This window comes from Semicossyphus pulcher, unplaced genomic scaffold, assembly GCF_022749685.1.
Source record: "Semicossyphus pulcher isolate SPU_LCO1_2020_fin unplaced genomic scaffold, fSemPul1.0.p SCAF_20, whole genome shotgun sequence".
Lineage (NCBI taxonomy): Eukaryota > Metazoa > Chordata > Actinopteri > Labriformes > Labridae > Semicossyphus > Semicossyphus pulcher.
This window is the reverse complement of record NW_027211694.1, coordinates 18,327,228-18,354,108: the sequence shown is the minus strand read 5'-3', so window position 1 is coordinate 18,354,108 and position 26,881 is coordinate 18,327,228. Positions and strand designations below refer to the sequence as shown.

General features: G+C 40.8%; 2 protein-coding genes across 7 annotated transcripts; both read right to left on the bottom strand.

Annotated features, from left to right (window-relative positions):
• Window positions 1–1,324: 1,324 nt before the first annotated feature.
• Window positions 1,325–9,954, bottom strand: pfkfb3 (6-phosphofructo-2-kinase/fructose-2,6-biphosphatase 3). Of its 3 annotated transcripts, none has more exons than XM_069670939.1 (15): window positions 9,724–9,954; window positions 7,648–7,776; window positions 7,428–7,524; window positions 7,264–7,330; window positions 7,092–7,166; window positions 6,947–7,003; window positions 6,707–6,831; window positions 6,411–6,618; window positions 6,164–6,310; window positions 5,962–6,066; window positions 5,435–5,564; window positions 5,186–5,313; window positions 4,861–5,049; window positions 4,601–4,623; window positions 1,325–2,709 (listed from the first exon to the last, which is right to left on the bottom strand). In XM_069670939.1, exons 1-15 carry the CDS (start codon window positions 9,800–9,802, stop codon window positions 2,703–2,705), a joined length of 1,566 nt encoding a protein of 521 aa, XP_069527040.1. In that variant the 5' UTR covers window positions 9,803–9,954; the 3' UTR covers window positions 1,325–2,702. The 3 variants fall into 3 exon arrangements, with proteins under 3 accessions (XP_069527040.1, XP_069527039.1, XP_069527041.1); XM_069670940.1 differs by lacking the exon at window positions 1,325–2,709 and adding an exon at window positions 4,164–4,218; XM_069670938.1 differs by lacking the exon at window positions 4,601–4,623.
• Window positions 9,955–15,913: 5,959 nt separating this feature from the next.
• rbm17 (RNA binding motif protein 17) lies at window positions 15,914–26,230 on the bottom strand. 4 transcript variants are annotated; one of them, XM_069671171.1, is made up of 13 exons: window positions 26,131–26,230; window positions 25,632–25,779; window positions 25,385–25,501; window positions 24,939–25,105; window positions 24,634–24,746; window positions 24,484–24,534; window positions 24,225–24,363; window positions 23,831–23,982; window positions 23,450–23,500; window positions 21,597–21,673; window positions 21,283–21,381; window positions 20,293–20,365; window positions 15,914–16,194 (listed from the first exon to the last, which is right to left on the bottom strand). In XM_069671171.1, the coding sequence occupies exons 2-13, from the start codon at window positions 25,752–25,754 to the stop codon at window positions 16,091–16,093; spliced, it is 1,266 nt and encodes a 421-aa protein (XP_069527272.1). In that variant the 5' UTR covers window positions 25,755–25,779; window positions 26,131–26,230; the 3' UTR covers window positions 15,914–16,090. The 4 variants fall into 4 exon arrangements, with proteins under 4 accessions (XP_069527272.1, XP_069527273.1, XP_069527274.1 ...); XM_069671172.1 differs by having other exon boundaries at window positions 25,385–25,495; XM_069671173.1 differs by lacking the exon at window positions 23,450–23,500.
• Between the last annotated feature and the right edge of the window lie 651 nt (window positions 26,231–26,881).

The window sequence follows — 26,881 nt, the reverse complement described above, 5'->3', positions numbered from 1 at the left end:
CTTCTGGCCCTTAAAACTGAGGTGTTGGTAGAGCGATCCTTCCAGTTGACAGAGAACAACACATAAAATGCACTCTATATCTCAGAAAACAATATAGTTTTCTGTTATAAACCCTAGAATAATCCTTACTATGCACAATGGCAATGGACAAAAGAAATCTGTATTAAAACCAGCAGTGATCTAAAATAGGTTATTCATACAGTGTTGAACAACAAACATGTCTAGATAGGACCTATGATGTTTGGTTTATAATTGCAAGTTTCTTATTTATATTTACAACATTAAAAACCTAAGTAAAATCAACTAACTATCTGCCTGTCTTGGTTTTTAAAAAGGTGTGGCTCAATCAGAAAAGGCCAACGGTTTGTGATCAACTTTTCACTAAATGCTCAACTTCCTGCTAGAATGTCAAAGTAAGAGTCTCTAAGGCCATGCCATACTTAGACAAAGTGGCGTTTTAAGCTAAATGCTCACATCAGCATGCTAACATGCTCACAGTGACAGTGCTAGCAAGCTGATGTTTAGCAACAATATTCAATATTTTGTTTTAGTGTGTTAGCTAAACTTAGCGCTAAACACAAAGTATAGAGAATGCTAATGGAACTGTAGTTAGTTTTTTTTTAAGTGAATGAATTTGATTTGATTGCCTAGATGGAAAATAAATATCACCAAAGCTGAAAAGTACAAAATGTAGCTGCAATAATCAAAACCACAAATTTCAACTTCATGAAGGTGCTACAGGACAGGCCAGAGGATTGTGAAAGTCATCAGCATGGGAAAGTTAACGTAATTAATGGCGACATTCATCACATTTAAGCTCACTCCCAAACCATTTGTAATTTGAAGTCAATCTAAAGGTTGGTGATATTTTAAAATCACAGTGCTTCTGTTTCAAGGCTGGACATATTTTTTGCACCTTTGTATCAATTCTTAAACTAAATGTAAATAAAGCTTTAAAAAAAGTGTATTTTATCTGTCACTGAACTTGAACTTTATCACAACAAGACCTGTGGTATATATATTAATCTGTGCACAATAACCTCATTCTGTGCTTAATCTTTTTGGAGAGATAACCTTCTTTGATCATCCACTCTGATGCAATTTCACAGCAACTTCCTGAATGCACCCGGTCACGATCGGCCTGATAAGCGGCCTGCGGCTCACAGCGTCTGACTCATGGATCCCATGGCTGATAGTTAAGGGGGGAGTGCCAGGACACGCAGTGTACACGGAAGATTAGCTCCATAAAAGGACACAAATATAGGGTAGATGCAATACTATTGTTGGACAATAAAAATCAGCAAACACTGTTTATTTTGTAGGAGTTCATTTATTGGTCCAGCAGATGCAAAATCAACTGTTCAACATACTGTCCTCTCATGCATAGTCCTCAGACTAAAACAAGGTGCCTTCGCTCCAAGCAGTCATCCAAATCTACATAAAAATAAATTAAGAATATAATAAAACAGATTTTACAAAAAATTCAAGTATCTCAAACAAACATGTTAACAAAAGTTTTACTGAGAGAGGTAAGCAGCAGCTTCTTTCTCACTTCTCTTCATTCAGTCCCGACACATTAGTACAAAAACACACATTATCATTCAAAGACTCCCAAGAGTTCCACGCTATCTTCCATCCACCTCCAGTTATACTGTATGTACACTAACATTTACAAAGATATTATTAACAGCACGCGTTGTTTTAACAAAAATATAGGTGCTTACATTTGTGCGTTTCAGACATTGACAGCAAAAGAAAAAAAAACAACTGAAAAATTAAGTTTCCCATCAGTGTAAAGAACTTTGTTAAATGATCAGCACGAAACTAACACAAATAAATATGCAAACTGTGAAAGTTAAATATTTAAATGGAGTTATTAGGTGAAATGTGGTGCCTCTCCTCAAGCAGGCTTTCCCAGAGAAATAGCAAGAGAAGCAGCATACAGGCACTACAGGCACTCTACGGCTTAAATCCCTCCATTACCGTGAAGTTACGTGACATAAAAAATGGTGACATAAAAAACAAAAGTGAAGAAATTTACCCCCACTGTGCAAAATAATCGCTCATTTTGTGGCATGTCAGCATACAAAGGTGTGAATTGAATCGTGACACTCTCATTTTGCACAAACATATATAATAAAAACACCGGTGCTTCCAAAGAAGTGCCAAAAAGTTTACGATGTAAACTGAATGCTATAACCTTTTTTAAATAATCAGTGCAACCATAAGTGAAAAAAAAAAGGATGAGCCAAAAGTGTTACCTACAAATGAGGGTTGGTCTTTGTCTCTCTTAAATAATAAACCGGAACAAACTGGTTTCCCAGGGAGTAATCTGAGCTGTGAGATGCAACAGGAATGACTGATTTCAATGAGTCACAGTTTTCCCCTCTTAGTCAGATCAAATTACACGTATGGTGTTTCCAAAACACAGAGTCTGAGAGAAAATGAAAATGTCTGATAATAGCAAGAAACAGAATTTAAGGGTCTTGCTTTGAAAAGACATAGATATATGACAGGGTCCTTTTTGAACAGTTCAAGGTACAGGGAGTTGTGTCCTTGGTTGATAAAATAAACATTTATCCAACTGATTATTGTCTTCATCGAGTCAGCGATTCATTTTCTTGCCTCTGGTGCTACGTGACACTTCGACAAACACGCTCACTGGCAGGGCTGCAGGATGTCATGACGAGACGAGTTTCTCCTCAAGTTCTGTAAACACAAAAACACCAACAACGTAAGACTTGAGATGCTTCCGTATTGCTTAAACTATTACCTTTGCAACACAGTACATTTGAGGGGTAGAAGTTCAACTACAACACAAAACACAGCTCTTGCGTAAATATCCATTGGTCTAAAAGTGCTCTCTCATGCAGTGTAATCCTCAAACCACAAGTTATGTTTGCTGCGTTTTCTCAGGCCCCGGTTTCCTCTTTGATATTTTTAGAAGGCATGAAAACTAGCAATGAGTTCATGAGTGTGTGAACAGGTTGCTGTGTGCTGACTGTGTGTGTGGCTGCACCTAGCTAATCCTAAGGTGATTGTGAATGAAGCTGACAAGATCTTCACACGCCCAAAGGCATTATCCATGCTTATCCACTGTGTCACCAAGCGAACGCAGACATGCCATTTCCCCTGATGTAGACAATGAAGTTTACTGCTGTTTAACTGTTTGTTGCTATGCTATGCCAAATTTGATTGAAGCTGATGTAATTCTCACTAAATAGTTATGGGAATTTAACAAAAGAAGGATTAAACTAACTTTAAAAAGAACCAAAAATGTCGAATAAACTAATATGTTTCTAAAGAGGACTTTTTGCAGACCGAATATACACTTTAGCAGCCATTTAAGATGAGATTTGGTAGCCGTTTTCAATCTCAAATGTTCTCCATCTTAAAAAACAAACATTTCTTTCTGTTTCTAATTTAAAAATGTTACTATAACTGACCCTTTTAAACTTGCTTCTGAATATAATAAGCATGTTAGCTAACCATGATTGTTTTTCTTGTTGATAAGCAAAAAACAAACAAATCTATTGGAAGCTAGCTTTAGCGTGTTACATATGAGTGTTTGCTAAATTAGCCATCTGGCTAGCTAAGTTAACTGTTTGGCTCTATTGAAATGTCTTTATTGTAAATCTTAAAAAAAAAAAAAGAATTCTGTCAGTTTCTGGTTCTGTAATTAAAGTTTATGAATTTGGTCAGCAAACACATCTTTTTTAAAGCTAGCTTTAGCATGTTGAATTTATGTCTTTGCTAATCAAGCCTCTTAGCCAGCTATGTTCATAATTTAGCTCTTCTAATAGGGTCTTTATTGTCTATCAAAAAAATATTATGATTACTGTCTTTTTCTAAAAAGAAGATGATGATATACATGATCTTTTAAATTAAGTCGTTTTTGCGTTTTAGCATGCTAGCTACACTAGGCACAAATCAAGTGCATCTAGCAGAAGCTCACTTAAGCCAGTTACATATGTGCTGGCTACTTAGTTCTTTTTTTTTCTACCTCTTTAAAAAAAAGGCCTTTTTTTAGTGGAAACTGCTAATAGTTAATAGTTCCACAGTAATCTAGTTTAGTTTGCAAAGCAGATATTTATCTGAAGGTATTTTTTTCAGATGTGGCTGCTGGCAAACTATGAAGCAACTGCAAAGCCTCTACAGTGTGTTTACCTTTGAAAGACTAAGAGCGAAACCACTTTCAGATACTGGAGGACGGTTGGCCTTAAAGCAGGACAAGACAGGCCAAAAATAAACCAAACACAGAGACAAAAACAAGACAGTCAGCATGCAAACACTTAGTACAACAAGCAGATTATGGTGACGACAACAATGACGACAGCAGTCAGGAATCACTGGAATGTAAACAGGGAAGAGGGAGTTCCCCATTGAACAAATGCAGAAGAACAGATTTTTTTTCCCTTTTCCCTGACTCCCACTCTAGCACACAGTAGAATTTCCCATGAGTCAAGTATTAAGGCAGTCAGGGAAAAGAAACATCCAAAGAGAACACAATGTAAACAAAGAAGACAGAAAGAAAGTGGAGGGATGAGAAAAACAGGATGAGCCAGACAGCCAGAGATAGAGAAGTGAGCAAGATACTTACAGGCAAACTTTGCCCAGCCAATGCTGTGACGTGCAGAGCAGAGGAAGGCAGCAGAGGAAAAGAGGATGGGAAACAAGTGAGCAAACATACATGCAGTCTATACACAGGCAATCAGAAAGGAAACAGATGAAGGAAATGTTTGAGTCTGCTTTTTGGACATCAGCTTCTTGTCTATTGGTTCTAGTCTCAATAAACCTGTATCAGTCTAATGCTGGTAACTCTAAATATGTATTAAGTGTTTGTGTTTAAAAGAAGCCTACCTGTCCAGCCAAGGAGAGAGGGAGGTGTGAGGGGCTGCAGAGGGCCAATGAGGCAACAGATGGAGGCAGATCCTGGATCGGAGCCTCATCGAGGTGGTCTATGCGAGGTTTCTTGATGTTTGATTCGGGGCTGGTCAGAGGAGTCACACTGTTCCTCCTGATCAGGATGCCAGGACCCCTCTTCACCTCCTACAGGGAAAGAAATATGACACACTTAGACTCAAAAATCAGCCCACGCTAGTCCTGCTGTTATCCAACTTTTACTACCAATAGTTTTACAGGATGTAACATTGAGTTTCAAAGCAATCAGTTTATCAAACTTTACCTCCGGTCTGTCTCTGTGGGTGTTCACCGCCTCCACGTTCAGAGAGATGGACTCCACTTTGCACCCATAGGCGACCGGGGTGAGCTTCAGCACTGTGTGGAGGGGACACTTCAGGTAGGGCATCTCATCTGGAACAAACAAGGAACAAGGAAATACATAAATATTAAAATCAGATTGGAGTATCATAATTCATTAGTAAATTAAATTATGACCATAAACTGGAGGGGTTATGGGAGTTATAGTACCCACCTGCGCTCTTATCCAGGAAGTAGGCCAGCAGGCATCGCATGACAGCCTGGTGGCAGATGACAAGGACGTTCTCTTGCCTCTCGAGGTCCATGATGACGGGCTCCACCCGCTGGACCAGGTCCTGGTAGGACTGCAATAAGGAGGGGGGGTTGTTTGTTATTGTTTATTTATTCAACTGTGCAAAATACACCTGAAGGTAGGTTGCATTTTTAAGTATTGCAACATTATGTTTTACTGTATCTATTTTAAATAAATAATGCAAATATGTTTCTTTTTATTGATGAAGGGAAATGTTGATTCCCTTGATTGATGAAGATTGCATAAAAACTAGTGCTATGATGTTGGATGTTACAAGGACTGTGAGAAATTTAAATGCATATCCCACTGTCAATAACAAGTAAAATATTTTATGTTTATGGTGGTGTCTTCTTCTTTGTATGTATGTTACTTAAATATCAAAATAAAGGCTCTACATATGTATTTTAGATTTGTAAAGGGTGACCAGAGGTTATAGATTAAGTGTTTACCTCTCCAGCAGGGTAGCGATAGTAGAATTTATCTTCATCTCTCAAAGCAAACTCCTCCGGGAATTTTTCCTTCACCTCATCATATGTCATCTCTTCACACTCTCCCTGAAAAAGGCACACCCAAAGAATTATATTTCAGTTATGCAACAACAAATATAGCTGGTTGATGTGGTGTTACAGTGTGTTTAAGAGTTATACTCACAGCGTCTATCTCGTTGAGAGCCTTCCACTGTTCGTACGGAACTCCTAGGTGCTCTGCGGTCTGGATGCTGCGACACAGCTGGCTGGACCAGACCTTCAGATCCTTCAGCTTCTGCTCCTCCAGGAACCGAGCCAGGGCAGTAGAAAACTACGGCACAGAGAGAATAGTATTAAACACCTAAAGTTTATCCTTTATGATGTTTAAAATCTTGTCAACCTTGTGCAGTTCTTTCTGCAGCTGCTCGTACCTGTTTGCCCTGCGGCGAGAGTCCTGCATCACCGCCCAGGCGCCCTTTCAGGTTGTCAGTGCTCTCACCGTGTCGGCACAGGTAGATGGTTCGGGGCTGGACGTGGATGTTCATCAAGTAGTAGACAATCTTACTCTGGATGTGATCCTGGATGCCGTTGACGAGGAAGCGTCGACCCACGTCTATCACCTGAATGAAGGAGAGGTCCCTGGAGGAGGAGCGCAAACATGATTGGATGAGCTTGTATTGGAAATTACAGACATCCTGAGCAAGAAAAATCAATGCAGATCAATTACCTGTCATACTGATCAGGGTCCAGAGGTTGGTAGCTGGTTTTGTAACATTCAATCCTCCTCTGGAAATCCAACATGGCGTCAGTCTTGTTGCAGTCCCGATAGTCAGGACACGACACCTTCACTTCCTGCACAGGGAAGGAAGAATGTCAGACGGCACATAACACGCCTGATTCCAAAGAATTAGATAATGTTGTTTCACGGAGTGTCAGGAGGCATTGTTATGTCATGTTTGTGACTCACCATGATGTTTGACGCGATGACACTGGGATCGTCACACACGGACTCAATGAAAAAAATCTGAACGTAAACAAACAAAACAGTTACAGCGACTGAATTGAAGATGATGTCATACAATGACTCTTCTGGTTGCCATAGTGACACTTACCTTAAAGCCATTCTCACTGCCGAACTTGAGGATCATGTCTCGTCGCTCTCTCGTCGTGTTTGTGGCATCGAAGACCTGAAAGAGACAGTTTTATAAGACGATGGGTTTCAACATGCTCCACCTCAAGACAAAGTTTAAAAAAAAAAAAATTGATGCATGATGGGAAACTTACCGCCACTTGGCCTCCCTCGTCCTTCAAATAGGACTTGACATCCCTCAAGGCGGCTAAGGCACATTGCCTAAAGAAGAAACAGTGGAGATGTTCATTATAAGTTGTCATCAAAACATATACAGTAGATTATTCTGGCTGTGTATTAGAGTTTGTGTGGCACTTACTGCCTGATCTTTACAGCGCACTCATTATCAGGCTTGAAGAAGTCATAGGAGCTGTAGTTCTTCACCGCCTCTCTGCGGTACTCCCCGACATTAAAGACTACAAGAGAGAAAAGCAGCAAGATTAACTCAATGTCCTCAAACTAGAAACATGAGAGTGTCACCATGCAACTGATATGCTGTGAACAAACTGTGCTAGCGTTTGTGAGTGTGTGCTGTGTACCTTTGGTGGGCATGCCGATCCAGTTGAGGTAGCGGGTGAGTTTCTTGGAAATGTACGTCTTTCCCCGGGCCGGTAGACCCACCATCACGATGACAGTGGGGGGGTTGGCGAAGTGGGGAGCGCAAGCCGCTGCAGAGAGGGATGGCAATAAGTTAAGAGACTATTTAGAAAACTGGAGCAAGGACAGAATCTGCAACCTGAGAGGGCCATAACAAGCAGCCAGACAGTTGGCTGTTCACCAAGAGCCGCATTCCGCCCCAAATGTAATTATAAAAGCCACATCCACAGCTATGATCTCCTCTCTCTCCATGCTGACACACTCCCAGCGAGCACGTGGCTGTTTGCTGCCCCCAGACTTTTATTTCCACTCCACTTCACATTGACCCACTTCTGCACGCTTTGAACAGGCTCACCCGAACCAGGGTGAGATGTTTTCACTTGAGCAAATATACTGTAACCCCACCCCTGAGGCACACGGGAGACTTTATATCCCATAATATGTGGCTGCTGGCTGCCCTGGATTCTGTAGGTCATTCAAATTTGGAATAAATTACTGCAGATATCCTTTTTAACTAAAGCAGTAATTACTTTACACCTCATATTTCCTCATCTTTAAGTAGCTTTTAGTTTGTAATATTTCAAAAATGTGTCTAATTTATACTTTCCAGCAAGAGCCACTTTATTTTTACGGAAAAAAAGATTGCAACTTTAGTCCAGCGTATCATGCCCCAGCCTCTGAGCTCTCCTCTATTCATCTCTGTATCACCTACTGTACAACATCCCTTCCCATCCTACCTTATAGTTTGTTTTAACCCTCCCCCTTAAGGAAAAAGACTAAGGACACCTTCGATAGTCTTAGTTTTGTTTGAACAAACTGAGAAATCTCGATCAGATCTTAGGAAAAAGGTGAGAGAAAGCCATTCCTCCAGCAGGAACCGTTACATTTTTTCCCCTCATCAATCAGTAAACCTCAATACACCACCAATGATCAATAACCAGCAGCAGAGTCAGAGATGACCAACATGAATCCATCTGTCAAAAGATGTATAGCCCCTTCAGTTATAGCAATAAATAATATAGTGGCTAAAAAATAAGATAAGCAGGATAACATCTTCCTCTGTTATTAAATAATTGGTTATTGGTAATAATAATTTCCATGTTTTTAAATCCATTCAGCTAAGTATGGTGACAAATTTGAGGGGACAGTTCAGAGAGGGACTGAGCTAAGAGGCACTATTGTTTTTTAATTTGGTTTTAATTTACATATATTTGAATTCTGTCCCCAGCTAATTAATCAGAAATATAGGAGGAAGCAACTCATTGGCATTTGGGTATCCACCTGAATGCCATTGCTTCCTCCTGTATTTCTGAGTTGCTCCCCTGTTTTCTGAGCATACATCCTGTATAAATAATGTTTTCCTTGTGTTCTCTTTGGTTTAGAGCCAGAGACGAGACAGCTGCAGCCTCGCGCCATGCACACGCGCTCCCCTCCGACCAATTACAAAACGGCACCGCGTTAAACGCATCAGACACGGGGGTTGCGGGGCAATGTGGTAACCATGGTGACCGGTGCTACGACATGCTTAAGTTGAGGTGCTGTGACGTGCCGCGCGTGCTGATCAAGACCCCAATCAATAAAATGATGAGTCAAAAGATAAGTGTAGGACAGGTGCATGGAAGATATACAGTGCGTCACGGCAGAATTATAGAATATTTAGGTAACTGTAATTAAGCGAAAATAGGCAGTTAAAGGAAAATATGAGTGTAGGTTAAAAATCACTGTTTATTCCCACACACTGGTCTTAAGAAGGTTATATTACAAGAATAGAATTAGCCTTGAGATGCTACAGGCTTAAACAGTAGTTCCGACTACCACAGACACTTAGTCACATTGCCATGAGGGATAAAAGGAGCTGTCTACTGCAGTGTAAAAATATTAACACTGACGTTATAGGCACAGGTAAAGATATTGTAGAGAACAGACAGAAACAGTCTTACAAATAATTTTGTGGCGTTACTATATAAGTGAACACGTGAAAACTATAAGAATATCATACACACATGAAAGGGTTTTACCTCTCCGTGGTGACGGCTTGTCATCCTTAGTGGGAATCCAGATCTTTTGGATCCTGTTCTGAGTCAGCTCCCTGGGCATTCCTTAGGACCTGAAGAGCCGCACAGTAAACGGGGTGTAAACCGCTTAAATCCCGAAAAATTAAAAAAACAGCAAAGTACCGGTGATCGTTTGAGCAAAGCCTCGTCCGTTCAGCTGGAATGAACCGGGTTGTTCACAAAAATGTCTGCAGAGTACGCTGAGCCGGGCTAATCTGCCGGTCTGCGGCACACATCCGCTATTTAACCCAGCTCGGCCGGGAAGCAACGTGACTGCGATGACGAAATGCGCTCACACAAGTAGACACGCGCTCAGATAAAGGCAGCCGCAGCGCCACTCTGTGGTTGTGTCTATTATTAGGATGAGAATTTTACTTGCACTCTATCACTTTAATAATCATTTTGTGAGATAGTCCATAAACATTGGCCATAAAATTAGTCGCTTCAGTGTGTGTATTAAATGTATAATTTTTTGTCTGAGACACACTTGGCACTTTGCTTTTTAAATGTCGTGTAAGAAAGGGTTGCAGGATTAGCAGTAGTAATTTTATTATTTTCATATAGCCGTAATGCATATCGCATAGGCTACGTCTTAACGTGGTGTATTCATGATCTTATGTCGTTTTTTATCTGTTTACTTCCACTTTTAATAGTTTTATACTCTCTTTCATTGCTCTAACGTGAATAAACAAAGTTCATTTAAAATAGAAAATAAATATACATTAAAGAAATTAAATTAGCCCTAATAGGCTATTATGAGTTGATAAAAGTGTCGGTTGTTTGTAATATGAATATGAATATGTAACTTTTGTGAAGATAATGCATATAGCCTATCTTTATTAGATGCGTCCACGTCCACGTCTTCCTGCTGCCTAGACATTACTCAGCTGCAGTTTGTTCGGTCTGAGATTAAAAGTGGAGGGAACGTGCAGTTTAACATCTCCTCGCTCTGCCTTCTCACACCGGGCTCTCCCACTGACTCATAGCGGGTATGATGATAAATATAGGGCTGGTGATTTGGCATAAACATCAGAAAACCCAGTCTGAGCATGCATGCTTTCATGTCAGTGCACTAAGAAGTTTTAAAGGAAATCTTGCAGAAGAGCCAGACTGCATTGATTTATCATATTATATTATGCTGAGTATTAGATATTAATTATATTGTTCAGTGTTTGATTGATCGCTGAGGGACCTAGAGGCTACACAACTTTCTGCAAAATTGCTTACAGAATTGATCATAAAAATGATCCGGCAAATGTGTATTGTTTATATTATGGTTTTCATTTTGTCATAAATTTAAATCAAACTGATATATATATATATATATATTTTTTTTTTTGCAGTGTATGCATGCAGCACCTGGGCAGAGACTAAATATATCAGCTGCTGGTTTACAGTTTCAGCCTGACCCCTGTGACCCCGGGCTGCATGTGGAGAGTTAAGATAAAAACATATACTTACACCATCTCATCACAATATCACCTTGCAATATTTATCGAACTTAATTCAACATATCAAACCTTTAAAGCTTTCTGAGAATGAGTGAATCATAATGAAACAAATCTGTGACACACATCTGTGCAGCTCATTACTGACCTCGCCATGACTTCATTCTTGCATTTTTTGCGTTGTGTTATTGCTCTGTTGCAATTTATGACCGCTTTTCAAAGTGACACACTGAATTTGTTAGGATTTACACACAAACTAGACGTGACTTAAATACTGTCAATATATACAACTCGGAAGGGCTGACAGTAAATTGTAGCTGTAACTCATGCGTAATTGAAAATATTGTGGTTTTCAACTTTAAACAGTGTGCTGAAATTCCCCCGTTGCCTCAGTCTGGACTTTTACTTTGAAATTCTTCTGAACTCTCCCCACCTTTTGCTAAAAACCTAATCCCTCAAGGCATTCTGGCTGATTTCCTGTTTATTTCGTGGGATTTATTAAACAGGGTGAAGAACTCTTTTTCTTTTCCTGTTGACCACCTGAACAAAGGGCACAAAACAGTTAGCGGTACAGTTGTGATATTTATGTGTTCTCCTCCCTCATTACCTGTGTCTTTTTGTGTTTTATTAACACCTGCAGAATCAAAAAGAATCTTGTTCAAGGTCGGGTTATGACCTTTCTTTATAGCCTGAAACGTGTCGCAGTGTGAACTGTGTTTGGTCGGAGAAACTGTCATTGTGAAACCAGCTTGGTTTCTGTCTGTCCTGATAGTCAAACACTTTACCCTAAGATAAAGAGAGCAGGGAAGAAAAAGTGCAGTTTGTGGGGTTTTAGTAGATAAGACTATTACCATCCTTCTATTAACAATAACATTCTTACTTTTATTATAAGACCTGAATAAAGAAACATTCCTGCTGGATAAATGCTGAAGGCTTTTGCAATTTTATCATGATGTCTTAATGCTTTCTTAGGAATGCAGGTAAAGGCAGATTGCCTCAGCTGAAGTTTTAACGCAACTGCAATCCCGGACAGTGATTCAGATTGTGTTTTGTCTCAGGAGGATAAACTGCTTGTCCATCTTTGCCAGCTTTCCCTAAAAATAGCTGTGAATCCAAATGGGCCTCGCTGAGTGAAAGGTAATTAAAGTGATATTTGTGAGGACAACACTTGATTAAGCCTTAAGTCTGTAATGAAATTTACCTTGATTGACACCCCCTTTAAAATGTAATGGCTCATTGTTCCTGGTTGGTAAGTGAGATTTGGAAGGGAAAAGACACACAAAATAACTCTTCCTTATACCTCGGTATAGGCAGTAGGCCATATGTTTTACTTTATGTATAGGACTTTATAGTTTTAGATTCCAGTCCAGGGATCCAAGTTAAAGGGCCAGTTCGCCGATTTTCAACCACAGTGCTATCATGCTATTATTAGGGAACTAATGCCATTATGCTAGAAAAAAAGATCTGTGCCTTTGGAGGACGCTATCCGCTTCTCCAATGGGCCCTGGAAAACCTCCGCCAGACAATGTAAAACACGTCGTCTGGCGGAGGCCTGGGAGCTTGCTAAACCACACTTCCTCAATCTAGGACGCCCACCTCCGATGTCATGTCTCGTTCAAAATCGTCAGGTTTGAAATGTAGACTGCAGACCTGAAGATTTTCTAGACGATCCACTGGTATATTCTCTGCGTATTTCAAATATTATTGTTTCTAGTGATTACAGAGAACACCAGCTTTGACTGGTTTTAAAAGTGAAGCCAGTGAGGAAGTGCCTGACACCTGCAGTCTTTCCAGCAGGGGGCGACTGCACCGGTTGCAAAAGAAGTCTGATTGTAAATCACTCAATGAGCACTTCTTCTAAATTGATACAATACCTCACTAAATAATTTCATGATAAGTTTGCGGTCTCAATCTCTAGTTTCAAGTCTTCTTCAATACAGCATTATGGTTGCATTTAGAATTAAACAGATGATAAAACAGGGTATGCTTTAGGGCGTGGCTACCTGTGATGGACAAGTCGCTACCAGGGCAACATGTCAATTTGGACAGAGAATTAGCAATGCATATCAACCCTCTTGTCCAAATATGTTCATGTTGTGCAAAACAACAAACAAACATGATTGTGATGCAAAACTTGAGGCTTCTACAGTCTATGGTTAAAAGTTATCCCAGTTAGTTACTGCACTAGTACCTATACTCACTTAAATAATTTTAATTAAATATCCTATCAAAGACCAAAGAAGTATAGATATCTGTTATTTTACAATCAAATCAAATATTAGAGGAAAATCCCCCCCGAAAAAAAGTTTAAAAGTCTTTTCCCACCATCATGTTTTTTCTTTCCCACCTTATGAATCCGCTAAGGCCTAGGTTCTCAACTGATGAGTCGGGACCCAAACGTGGGTCGTGGAGCTGTTTTTATTGGGTCACGGAAGTGTCCTGGAAAAAAAAGTTCAGCAAAAACAGTTACATTTACATTCTTGAAACTTGATGAGCCCGACAGAAGTTGCATTCATGTTGCACTTTTTTTTTCTGTTGAAAAAAGGCTGCTGATTGAATAAATAGTAGAGGGAATATTTTCCTCTTATGCACTGCTGTCTGCTTGTCATTTTGGCTAACTATTAGCTTAGCTTGTTTTGTGATGTTGACTTGTTTTGTGATGTTGACATACTGTGAGGTCTGACATTTGAAATTTGACGGGTTAAAAAATGTGGGTCACAATTTGTTATTGTGGGTGGCTGTGGCTCAGTGGTAGAGTCGGTCGTCTATCGATCGGAAGGTCGGAGGTTCGATCCCCAGCTCCCTCAGGCTACATGTCGATGTGTCCTTGGGCAAGATACTGAACCCCAAATTGCTCCCGGTGGCATATCCAATGGGTATGAATGTGATATTTGATTGACAGTTGGGCACTTTATGTAGCAGCCTCTGCCATGTATGTGTGCGTGAATGGGTGAATGTGAAAAGCTTTGAGTGGTCGCAAAGACTAGAAGAGCGCTATATAAGTACAGTCCATTAAGGAGATGGTGGTGGGTCTAGACCAGTTGAGAACTACTGTTTATAATGCAGGGTATGCTTCAGGGCGTGGCTACCTGGATGGCAAGTCACATGCAACATGTCAATTAGGACAGAAGCTTAGCAATGCATATCAACCCTCTTGTCCAAATATGTCTGGCAAAATAATAATGGGGATCCAAACCTATTCACTTAAATAATTCCACATTTTCATTTAAAAATCCTGTCAAAGACCAAAAAGATATAGGTATCTATCTTTCATCTCTCTCACCTCATGATTCCTCTAAGAATCTCTCAGATGTATTTTATACCTTAATGAAGATAACTGTATATACCAATGCATTGATGCATGAGTAATACCAAAATAATAAATGATTGTGTATTAGTTGTAGGCCTCTTTTTGCACAACGAGTATAGTTTAATTTCTTACTGTTTATTTTGCTGCTAATATTTCTGTACTTTTCCATCATTTTTGCCTCCAGTATTTTGACTAAATAAGGTATCAGCTGGGTTCAGTCTTCGTTTTAGTTTCTCCAAACATCCTCAGCTTCACACTGACAGAAAAATAGATCCAGGTCAACCCACACGCCTTTCCAAACACACCGTTCACCCCCAGCCTCTTTAAGCCACACACATCATGACCTCTCACCCCCTCGTCTCAGGTCACAACCGCTGGTATTTGGGTCAGGGTTTAATAGGCCACTGACGGCCAATCACACCACTCTGCTCTGCTGTGCACGTTCGAAGCACGCTCTGACCATCAGTCTAACGCCTGTCTTCAACATATGTACACACACACTGCTGCTGCTGCAGGCCTGAGAGGAGCCACAACAAACCTGCTGCTGACCCTGAAACCCAGCATGGACACATTACAATAGCTGTGGCAGTACTCCATTCAAAGTCACACTACGACATTCAGCTTTTTAGCTCTTTAATCTAAGACCTGGCTGTATGTTTTTTGTAATTTCCAGCTTTTTAGAAATAGAAAATAGAAAAGAATAAATGGATTCTTCAGAGGAAATGTTTTTGCTCTGACGCAGATTTCTAAAGAAGTAATAAAACCTGAGAAAGGTTCTTGGCAGTACATATACTCCAGCAGGGTTTTTCAGTCCTTCCACAGTCGGTCAAACGTAAGATATTTTTCACAAGGTCGCCTCTCTTTGTTTCTGTCTTTCAGTGCTCGTTTCTGATCTGAACTAAACCTGCTCCGGTGGGATCCTTCCTGGCATTTTTTCGGAGCCTCCAGAGCCCTGTTGGCGCACTTACATAAGTTCTGAATGAGGCTGGGGCTGCGTTCACCCTCCCAGTCCCCTACCCATAATCCATCAGGGCTAAGTTAAGACTTTAGGGCCCTGGGGATGCGTTAACACTACTGTGGAACTGGCATTATGTCATGAAATTATATGAGAGAGGGAATCTAGGCTTCCTGGATACCAGGAGCTGCTGCGTGACAGGATGTGTGCAAGTCTTCAGCTGAATTTAGGATTCTGCGGAAGTGTTTATACCAGGATGTAATATTTCATATTCTGAGGCTGAAAAACAAGTGTACTCCAGTCAGCATGACTCGGCTGATTTCTATTACTAAACTGTAGGGAGTAATTATCTATACTGACTCTAATAATAAAGATTAAAGGTTTAACTTAAGTAACAGAAACCTTTCGCACGAGATCATGACAAGAAGTCAGTAAAGTAGGAATAGTTTATACCCTTTATTTTATTTTTGACATAAAGGTGTCACAGGTAAGAAGTCAGCCAGTAATCTACAAGACGTCTCATCACTACATACAGACACTTCACTGCTCTTCAGGAAATATAAAAAAAGGTTTATTATGTACAAGTGGGGAGATGATGTGTAGTCACAGTGCCCGGCATCACACCTGCTCGCCCAGGTCCAAAACTCGAAACTTGTCTAGGTTGTAGAAGCAGGCCTTGACGACCCGCCCGCCGAAATAACGCCCGTTGAGATCCACCACAGCTGCAGAGGGAAAGACAGTAAAGGTCAGACTGAACCCAAGTATACAGATAAACCCTACAATGATAGATGAGTCATAGTACATTCAAAGGAAACCAGTAGATCTGTCATACACTGACAACTCTATTTTTAGCAGGTCAACATGCCTCATGTTTTTCGTGATGTTCCTCTTGTTTAAAAGAAAACTATGTATAGAATAAAGATGAAATACCAAGAATTACTTTGAAAAGTGGAAGTTTTGAAACTTAAACACATAAGAAATTGGAGGGGGGGGGGGGGGGGGGGGGCATGCTGCCTTTGTTTACATTTTCCAGGGCAAACATTTAAAATGTGTGATACATACGACTGTTAAAGAAAGCAGGATGAGATATTTTGTTAAAAACCACCACTTAAAGTTGTAATCTCAAAGATCTCAGTTTCGTTCTCTTTGGCGGCACCTTAGCGAGAAAACAGTAATTTTGGAGCACACTTCCCAGATATCCAAACATCTTTTGTCACGGTTGTAACTCTTGATTTTCCTCGCTGACGGTCACTTTCCTTTTTAGACTGTTTGCTTCATCTGAGCGTTGAATTTGTTTCTTTTTCTTTGGATTTTCAATTATTTTTGAAGTTGTATCTGTAGTCATCGATCTTTTCTTTGTTTGTTCAGCCATAGTAGATTACTGTTTACTCACAACACTTGCAGAGACCGTAAAAGCAGCCGCTTAGCTCCGCCTACCCTCTCTGGCAGACCAACCACTGCTGGCTGATGGAAAATGCGTCACTAACTGGGCGCTGCTTGTGATTTTTTTCTGCAAAATCAGCAGAGATAAGAGGTACGGCTTTGTCCACAGGGGGCGCCAAAATCAACACAAACCGAAAGTTCCTCACAGGAGCTTTAAATGAACTTGAATGAATGAGTCCAAATTTATTCCCAACAATTTAAACTTCATTATTAAAATGCTAAATCCTCCAGTCGTTAATTTCCAATATACTCCTTTTAAATTTTTAGAGCTTGTGTTTCTCAGTTTCCCAGAATGCCTTTGGACAACATCCTGTGTGAGGCTTTGTTGTGCATGTGTTCTGTCATTCTTCTATAACTAATTTCTCTCTGTATGGGTGGTAAACAAGGGTTCAATGTTCAGTCAAAGCTCTTTTTCTTTTTAATTCTTTAGCAGTAGCACAGGCTTAGTTGCTGGAAATATGTGGAATGTCACATTATTTATTCTTAGGAGGAGAGAAACATCAAACCTAATGAAGCCAGGATTATAGATGTTGGATTTTGTTTCTTTTACTTCCAAGTCTTGGTCTGTGTAAAACCTTTTTGATTTGTGTTGAACAAACTGTTGTGGCAGGCAGCTGAGTGATGCGAACACTTGGCTCTGAGTCCTGGTGAGAAAAGCCTTAAAAAGAAAAACAAGTTTGCTTTGGTTCGCACATTTCTTGGGGAAAAATTTGAATGTCAATGTCATTTCCCAGGACTGTCATCATCACGTGTGGGCCTGCAGAGGCAACGTACAGGAAAGGCAGTTCTACAGTGCACACACACGATGCTCACTTTCCTTTGAAAAGGACAGCTGAGACACAGTGTTCATTCTGTCCTGTCTGACTGCGCTCCCTTATCAATGCAATGAATAAACTCGTACTGCTTGTGTGTCTCACTCCAGTAACAGGTCTAATCCATATTCTCCTGAAGGACACTCGCGCTCGCCTCAGTCTGTACACTTCATGCAGTGCTTTCCGTTCATGTGCTGACAAAGTAATGTACAAAACAAAGATGTTATATTGCAGTGATAAGAGTATCTCATCACATGCAGTGTGGGTGCAGAGAGAGAACCATGCACAGGAATACTTCTGACACTTTCTTGCTCAGGGTTAGCTGAGATGATCGATATCTACGTCATGTCTGTGCTGCAGAAATGAAGCGACAGCCAGTGAGCCAGGCAACCAGCAGGGGCTCCTGGAAGTCACAACTTGTGGTCACTTCACACACAATATAAAACATGTGCTTAAGTAAGTTATAAATGACACTGCTCCCACCACGATCATGGATCATACTTCTAAACTTTTGTATGATTTTCATGGACCCATAGTAACATTTCAATGACCATTCACAATGTGTCACTACATGGACAGAACTGTAGTATAGTTTTTTCAAATATTTTTCGAACAACACAGTAAAAATGAGTTTTAATTAACTACAGCAGTAAAATCCTGATTTTACATTATTGCGTGAGTAACACTGATGTAATTACATAATATAAAATAGAATAAAGTCCAACTTTGTGACCTTTTTGGGCTTGGGGAAAATAGTTTTGATTTTTTCCCCCAGGTTTTCCATGAACACGGAGATCCAGAAATGTCCTTTTAGCAGCTTCCCACCCCTGGTGTTTAGAGTAAGCCGGGTAAGCTGTTTCCAGTCTTTTTGATAAGCTAAGCTAACTACAGCTTTTGGATATTATCTCCATATCTAACAGGAGGACATGACTATCATCCAACTCCCAGGAAGAAAGCAAAATAGCATACTTCCATAAAGTTTAACTATTTTTACTTTATGGGCAAAATCAGAAGCACGGAACATGGAGCTTTAGAAATGTACTCAAAACAACAGAAAAGGAAGTGGAAAAAGTGGTAATCTAGAAGATCTCAGTTTTGTTCTCTTTGGCTGTGACTATGGCGATAAATGGTAATTACAGGAGCACACTTGCCACATATCCAGACAGTGTTGCATGTGTGACGTCCACGGTTGGCTCTGGTTGTAACTGTTGATTTTCCTCGCTGACGGTCGCTTTCCTTTTTAGACTGTTTGCTTCATCTGAGCGTCGAGTTTGTTTCTTTTTCTTTGGATTTTCACTTATTTTTGAAGTTGTATCTGTAGTCATCCATCTTTTCTTTGTTCGTTCAGACATAGTAGATTACTGTTTACTCGCAACACTTGCAGAGACCGGAAAAGCAGCCGCTTAGCTCCGCCTACCCTCTCTGGCAGACCAACCACTGCTGGCTGATGGAAAACGCGTCACTAACTGGGCGCCGCTTGTGAGTTTTTCTACAAAAGTCGCAGCAGACATCCAGTCTGTAATACTGCAAATGCAAAGGCTTTCATCAGAGGGCCATAGGCTCAGTCACCATTGTGTTACCTCATTCTGTGATAGATAGCGACCTAACAGACATTTGTTTACATAAAAAATCTTCAAGATTATAACTTTAAAACCATCAAATAATTAGGCCTCATTTATCAACATAGTAGGAAATTAAAGAAATGTGTCAGATGTTACCCTGTTGCACTGTCAGTGCCCCTATCCTGGAATGATCATAAAAAGTCACATATTTCTGTTAGCATATGCAAATTGAAACATTTCACACAGCCACAAAAGAAAACCAGGTCAAACTGGGTTCACACTCTCGTGTTTGCAGCTGTTTGTCCTTGACCAAGACACTAAAAGTAGAGGTCATCTCTAACCTGTGACTGTATGAACTCTGACCTCTCTATAGAGGACAGGCAGGCAGCGAGACCCTTTCCCTTTCTAAGAGCAGTAAAATATTTTATCATCATCAATAGAAATAGATCATCTAGTGCAGCCCTTACGACTACGGCCCCCACGTTTCATTCCTAGAGCGTCTGTCCCGCTTTCTGCGAGCTGTGATGTCAGCGCGGTTGCTGCCGGTGCCGCAGGGAGACGGCTGGGTTGCTGGGCCGCGTATGATGTAACACCACAGGGAGCCGAGTCTCACCTTGTTTCTGATCTGGGCCAACCCATTTAGAAAGACTGGAGCAGTTATACAATGTAACGAAGAAAGTGATACAGTTATACAAAGATGAAAAACTGCTCTTCGTGTACAGAAATGCCGCTCTGGTTTTAAGACACTGGAAGATGGTGGTTTTCCATGAACCAGTTGTCACTTAAAACAAAAGCTAAAGTTTGGATCGTCAACACAAGGTTGTTTTCTTTTTGCAACCTGCTGGAGCTCCCGTGAAACTTGTAGGAGATGGCCTTTAGGGTCAGGGTCAAATGATGCGTTTGGATTATTTCTCCTGTTGTGTTCAGGCTTTAAATAAAAAGTCAAATATCAGCGTAGGCCTCATTAAATGTTATGCCATTAATAAAAGCAGAAAATACTGACCTTTGATGGCGGACTCCACCCTCTCAAACTCCAGAAATATCCTGACAGCTTCATCATCTGACACATCTGCAATCTGAGGAGTCAAGTGTGTTGATTTTTTGTGATTGTCCCTTATGATTAGTAAATTCACTTAACACATCAGGAGCCGAGTGCACTAGCTGGGAGTACGCCTGGGTGTGAGGTTACGTCCGACTTAAAGCTGAAAGTTACGACAGACTTAAGCCCCAGTCTGTGTTGCACCCGGATGCATCTTTTACGCCTAGGATCGAGCAGGTGTAAGTTCAGAAAGTCAGACTTAAATCTAAGGTGAAACAAACGGTAAAAGTAACGGTAACAAAGCTTGGCGGCGCTTCTTGTTGACAGGATGATTAATGAAAGGGCATTAACACAAGAGAGTCATCCGTGATCGGACAGTGAGCTGATCGATGATCAAGTTCTGTTTGATTTCATTAAAGAGCTCTCGCCTCAGCTGCGGCATGTGTCAGACAGAAACGCGCCGCTGTCCCCGCCATGCAGGTGCTGATGGCGCTCAGATTTTATGCCAGTTGGGCTTTTCAGAACACCGAGGGGGACATGATAAATGTTCATCAGACACAACATTGCTTATCATTATCGATTGCAGCGGTGATTGATTTCCTTGTGGATATATTTTGTTTTGTTCAGTTTTTCTGTGAGAACATTTTTATGTTCTTCATACAACTCTGAGTTTCCTATTTCGTTATCCGTAACATAGGTTTTTCTTTTCTTTAGTTTTGTGTTATCCACATCTTCTGTCGATGATTTGATGGGAGAAGTTGGCGAGGGGAGACGTGCCGCTGTGCAACATCCGTCGCTTTTTGAGTGTCGCATCATAAGACCGGGGGGCAGGTGTCCGTTCGGCTTGGTGCACTCTGTGTAAGTTTGAACCAAGAAGTCGGACGTAAGAGAAAAGACCAGCTGGTGCACTCGCCTCCTGTAGCCCAATTTGATGAGACCTTCTCAAATTCTCACCTCAAAAATGACACATTTAACCACTTTGCCGTATTTCTCGCACTCTTCTTTCGTCTCTCCCTCCAGGTCTTCGTCCACCTCTCCTGGACCCACCATGTTCTACAAGACAAACACAGAACATCAGTCCTGTTTGCAGACAAAATAAAATAAAATGCGTAACATATTTTTTGCAATAGTTTTCTTGTTCTTCTATTTTGTGCGATTTTTGGTAAAACACACGTCAAGGACTGATCGCTACAATTGATTTCTTTTGATATTTTATTTTACTTATCTAGTCTAAAAAACAGCATTTTACAACAAACACACAGACATACCCTCAGCAGGACCACTTTGGTCGGGTTTTTGAGGATCTCTGTGAGCGGGTTGGCCTCTGACTTCTTGGAGGAATCTGCTGCTCGGGTGGAAACGGAGAAAATAGGTCACGTTTTTTTCCCCCTCCTCAACAGAATATTTACAGGTCAGCTGGATGAAGCAACTAAATGTGTTACAAGAGGTTTGATTGTATTGCAATGAGCTTTGAGAAACAATTCAGCAAATCTTTTGTTCAAAAAATTCTGCTCTGTTTACTCACCCAACGTGAGACCGAATTTTTCCGTCACGTCTGTTTTTGTCACATTTTAAACCGCAGCTTTTATTGTGTTATACATGCTGCTGAAAAGGGTCACTCAAGTGCAATACCAGTGTTAGTATTAGTGGAAAACTAAGACCTAAGCAGCACAGGGGGAAAGCTCACTGAAGTGTATACATGTGCATGCAGAGTGCATTTTACATTTTAACCTTTTAGCTCATCTTTGGTTAAACTCTGAAACCAGCGGTCCTCACACTGGTAATCATTGGCCACAAAGTGTCCCTCGGGATGGTAGCTGGTGTCCTGGCCTCTCATCCCATTTGAGAACAGAGAGAACATGTCTATGAGTGACTGTAGTCTCATCTAAACTCTTCTTCTGTAGTGATAACAATGATTCATGACTAAAAGCACCTCTAGAGCTCACTATTTTAACCCTCTCGTTTAATTTGTACAAGAACTGCCGTGTAAAACAACGCTTCCCTGTGTTACACACTGCAGAATGGGCCACACAATTTTTGGATATGAGCAGTCTCTAGGCAACCAGCAAAGTACCCAGGGAGTTTGTCTGAGTGTGCCTTGCAAAGAAAAGGTCCGGCACATAGCAGACTGTGAAAGCAGCAATTTGAATATTTACACTTACCAACATGTTTATAATACAGCATGTTAATTATTTAGCTTATATTTCCCATGAAACAGTTAGCAGAGCGCTATTTGATTCTGTACGTTTACAGACTTGCTGAATGATTGGACTTTTGCCTTTATTTATAGGACAGCTGAAGAGACACAGGAAATGTTGGGAGCAGAACGTAGGGTATGTCATGCACCAGTGCGATGAGGACTGTAGCCTTCAGTATATGGGGTGCCTGCTCTACCAGCTGAGCTACACCAGCGCTTCACAGATAGGACATTTAATATTTGGAGGTCCAGGGGATTAAAATCCAGGGGAAAGGAGAAGGGCAGGTAAACAAATGGGATGGCAAGCATGAATGCTAGCTAGCTTGTAGGGCATGCCCCTCGGTTGTTCAGTGGCTGAATTTATTGTCATGGAGGAGAGACATAATTGTTTCCTTGAACACAAAATTAGAAAATTTTAATGTTCCTGTTTGCAGGAATGAGTCCATTGTTAAGTTTTCCTGGAAATTATTAAAATACTGTTAAGAATACCTACAAAACTACAGTTTTATCATTGTTCTCCCCAAAATTATTCTTTCTTTAAGCAATAATTAATGTGTTTAGTGGATTTAGTTTTTATAAATCATTGCCTTAGGGTTAAGAGAACAGATTTAAAGACACAATGCAAAATGCAAGCAAGTCCAGCTTAGGAGCAGAGCTCGAAGAGAAGCACCAAAACGAAATAGGTGACGACTGCAGTGTTAGTCAACGTGACGAGCACACATCGAGCAAGAAACCATGCAAAACACTTCTACTCATTGCCATCTCATATCTTAACACAGAACTTTTTAGATTCTTTTGTCAAGTAGATAAACACTTAAATGGATAAACCACGTGCAAACAAACACACACACACCTCTAGACTAAAAGAAAAGCAGGGGAGTACAATCTGTGTAATGGGAGAGAGAAAATGAGATAGAGGCCAACCTGCAGAGCCTCCGCCTGAAGCCTCAGCTGCACCTGACTGGCTGGACCCTGCTGCTCAGTCACACACACAAAGACACGCACCCACACACACACACACACACACACACATACATAGGCAAAATGAAAAAGTACAAAGACGTGCACACAAAGTCACAGTAAAGCATCTTACTGGTCCTGAAACGACACCATGATGGTCACTGATAGGCAAATATACACATCGAAAGCAAAAAGTGAAACCAAAACAATAGACATAAGAGCTGAAGGCGGCACAAGCCAAAGTCGGACATGCAGCTTAAAGGTAAAGAGGACTAGAAGGAAGGCAAAGTAAGAATTAAAACAACAAAGATGAACAAAACGCACACACAGAAAGGTCGTACTTACGTTTTTCTGCAGCGTCACCTATGATGATCTTTCCGCCTCTCTTGCTGGTCTTCTCCACAGACAGCGCCGTGCTGAGGCCCTGCTCGTGCTTCCCCAGGCCCTGGCCTTCTTTGAAGCCGTACTTCTGCATGATCTTATGGGCCACCGTACCTCTGCAGGAGTAGATATGGAGAAAACTGTGATTAGCTTCGGTCATGTTTTACCTAAATAATGAAGGTGCGTGGCAGAAAATGTGTCTTGATTTTGCCAAAGAGGATTTAGGCACTGACATGTACTAAAATCTCCATTTAAAGTAGTTAAAAAAGTCTTAAAGAAATAAATGTAAGTTATGAAACAAAAACATACATCGCTAGTCTGTTTTGAGTGTCTGTTAATGTGTTTGTATCCCACCCACCCCATGTTGGCCAGGAAGGAGCTGGTGGGTGCGGGTGGTGACCGTGGCCGCTCTGATTCATCATACATAGGTGGAGGGATGGCGGCCTTAGAGCCTCTGGCAGGCCGACCTTCGTCTTCATAAGAGAATGAAGGTGGGCCTAAAACACACAAACACTATTGACATGAAGTGCTGCAGAGACATGGAGTGTGCTGCCCTCTGCTGTAGACCGACTGCTGCTGATAAAATCCAATGCCAGTGGATGGATCATAAGACTTACCATCCCTGTCGACAAGTGAAGACGGAGGGGCAATGGCGGCTCCACCCATACCTGATATAGAGAGAGAGAGAGACAGGGGATCTAATATGTTACAGAGACAAAAATTTAATGGCTAACATGTCAAGTAGACAAATGGGTAGAAATACTCACTTCGTTTCCTCCTCTCTTTCTCATACTCCTCGTCCTCATCTGACTCGCCCTCTGCTGCAGGGAAACGAGAGAAACCGCTTGGAGCTCCAGTGTCGTGCCTGTCTTTCCTCTTCCTGCAACACAACAAGTTTGAGGTTAAAACAGGAGTTCTGTGCACCTAAAAAAAATCAGTACAGTACTCTCTCTTGAGTTGAACAGAAAATTGTTTATCCGCACACTTTGCCTCCTTAAATATACTCTTTTAAATGTAATTTCTTCTTTTGTTTTTATTGCATATTGAGCTGAGTAACCAAGCGTGATAGTACTTTTCTCGCTCCTCTATCTCCTTTTGCCGCTCCTGCTCCCTCTGTCGCTGTCGCTCTTCTCGGTGCCGCTTCACCACCTTCTCGTAGTCGTTGGGGAACATTGGATCATACTCGTCTGCCAAGGGGATCAGCACATCCCCGGAGGAGAAACCACTGGGCACTGTGTCCTGAAGCACACACACAGGTGTGAAATAGAGATTGCATCCACTTAGTTATTCTAATAAGGATATTTACATTTATTTTCAGCAGAAAAAAAGGAAAGCCTTTGTGGAGCTGCATCATAATGCAACATACTGATCTGTATTATATTTTAAACATTACATACATTTTCAGTCTCCATCAAGATAGCAGAATTAAATAGAGAGAAAAAAAATCAAGCAACCTGAAGCATGTTATAAACTTAGACTTCCAATAAACAGGGATCATGTTTACTGTTTCAGACATACCTTGAGTCCCGCTGCAGCATGTGGAGGAGTGTCTGTGATCTGTCTGTCATCACTGGAGCTTCCCCTCTTTAGATCAATGACTGGAGCCAAGACAGTGGTCTGCTTCATCCGCTGGGTCTCCACACACAAACACGAATTTCAATTTCAATGTTAACTTTATATGTACTCTCTTTTAACCAGCATCTTCTCTGTGACACATTTGATTATCTTAATTTTTTGCACTGAGTTTGTATTGCATGTAACCTACCTTGGCCTGGGTCAGAGCCGCCTTCTTCACCTTCAGCTGGGACTGCAGCAGCTTGAAGTTCTTTGACCAGCCTTCGGTCTTGGTGTCACTGGCACCCACACCGAGGTCATCATACAGCGACATTATGGCCCGTCAGAGCTTCGGTTTCCTACAGAGACAGAGACAAACTTCATATGATTCGATCTAAACGAGCTTCAGGAGCATCATTTTGTGCTGCAGTCCTTAGTATGCATAGAAGTTTGACGTAACCGTCGCAGCAATTTAAATGAAAAGCTGGGTCCCTTTCTTGCGACGTTTTTTATTCATTAAATGTCAAAATCTTTGGATATATTTTAGTGAGTTAAGTAAATTTAAACCCTATCTGGCAACAGCAGGGCAATAATCAATCATTTGTCTAACATAAGCTAGAGCTATCATTGCAATTTAGTTGTCTGCTGCAAAGTGAATTATGCTAAAAAAACAAAAAAACCCATAATAGTTTAGATTGTTTTCAACCTACCGGTTTTAGGAATACCTGGACATTAACGTTAGGTAAGTGTTTAGAACATAAAAAAGGGTTTAGCAGCACATTTGATACAGCGGCAGTTAGCTCCTCGATGTAGGAGCAGGCGGAAGTTAGCAACACAACAAAACAACTAAGAGGGGCAGCGAGGGACATTTTACGACCTTTTCCATTCTTACGCCACCTAGCGGTGGGGTGGCGTCATAAACATACGTACCATAAAAACAAGGAGGGGTGCTTTTTAAACACTGTTCGGTACCACCGTATACCACAACAATGGATAATAATACGTGTTTAGATCAACTGAAATAAGTATATATGATGTGAAGTATAGCCCAGAGTGAACCATGGTATTACAAATCCAAGCATCATTTTACAGAAAGAGTGGCTACGAAAGAAAATAGGGCGTAGAGTAGCAAAGAGTATAGAAGTATGCAAAATTCTGACTTTACTGTTCGACAATTCAACTTTTCTTTTTCTTTTTTTATTACTTTACTGCAATGATTATAAATTCATCATTCCAGACAGGAATACAAAATAAATAAATACTAATAATAATATAATTAGCCAGTCTACCAAATCTATCTTTAGGATACATCTTATTTATTTTTTGTATTTCATCTCTAATGTTAATTTTTCGGCATCCACAACTTGTTCGAGAGGAAGCGAGATCCTCCCAGTGGCATTGGCAGGTAGTGGCACCGCAGTGGCAATCTGTGGCACTCTATTTTCACAATTGTATTTCATA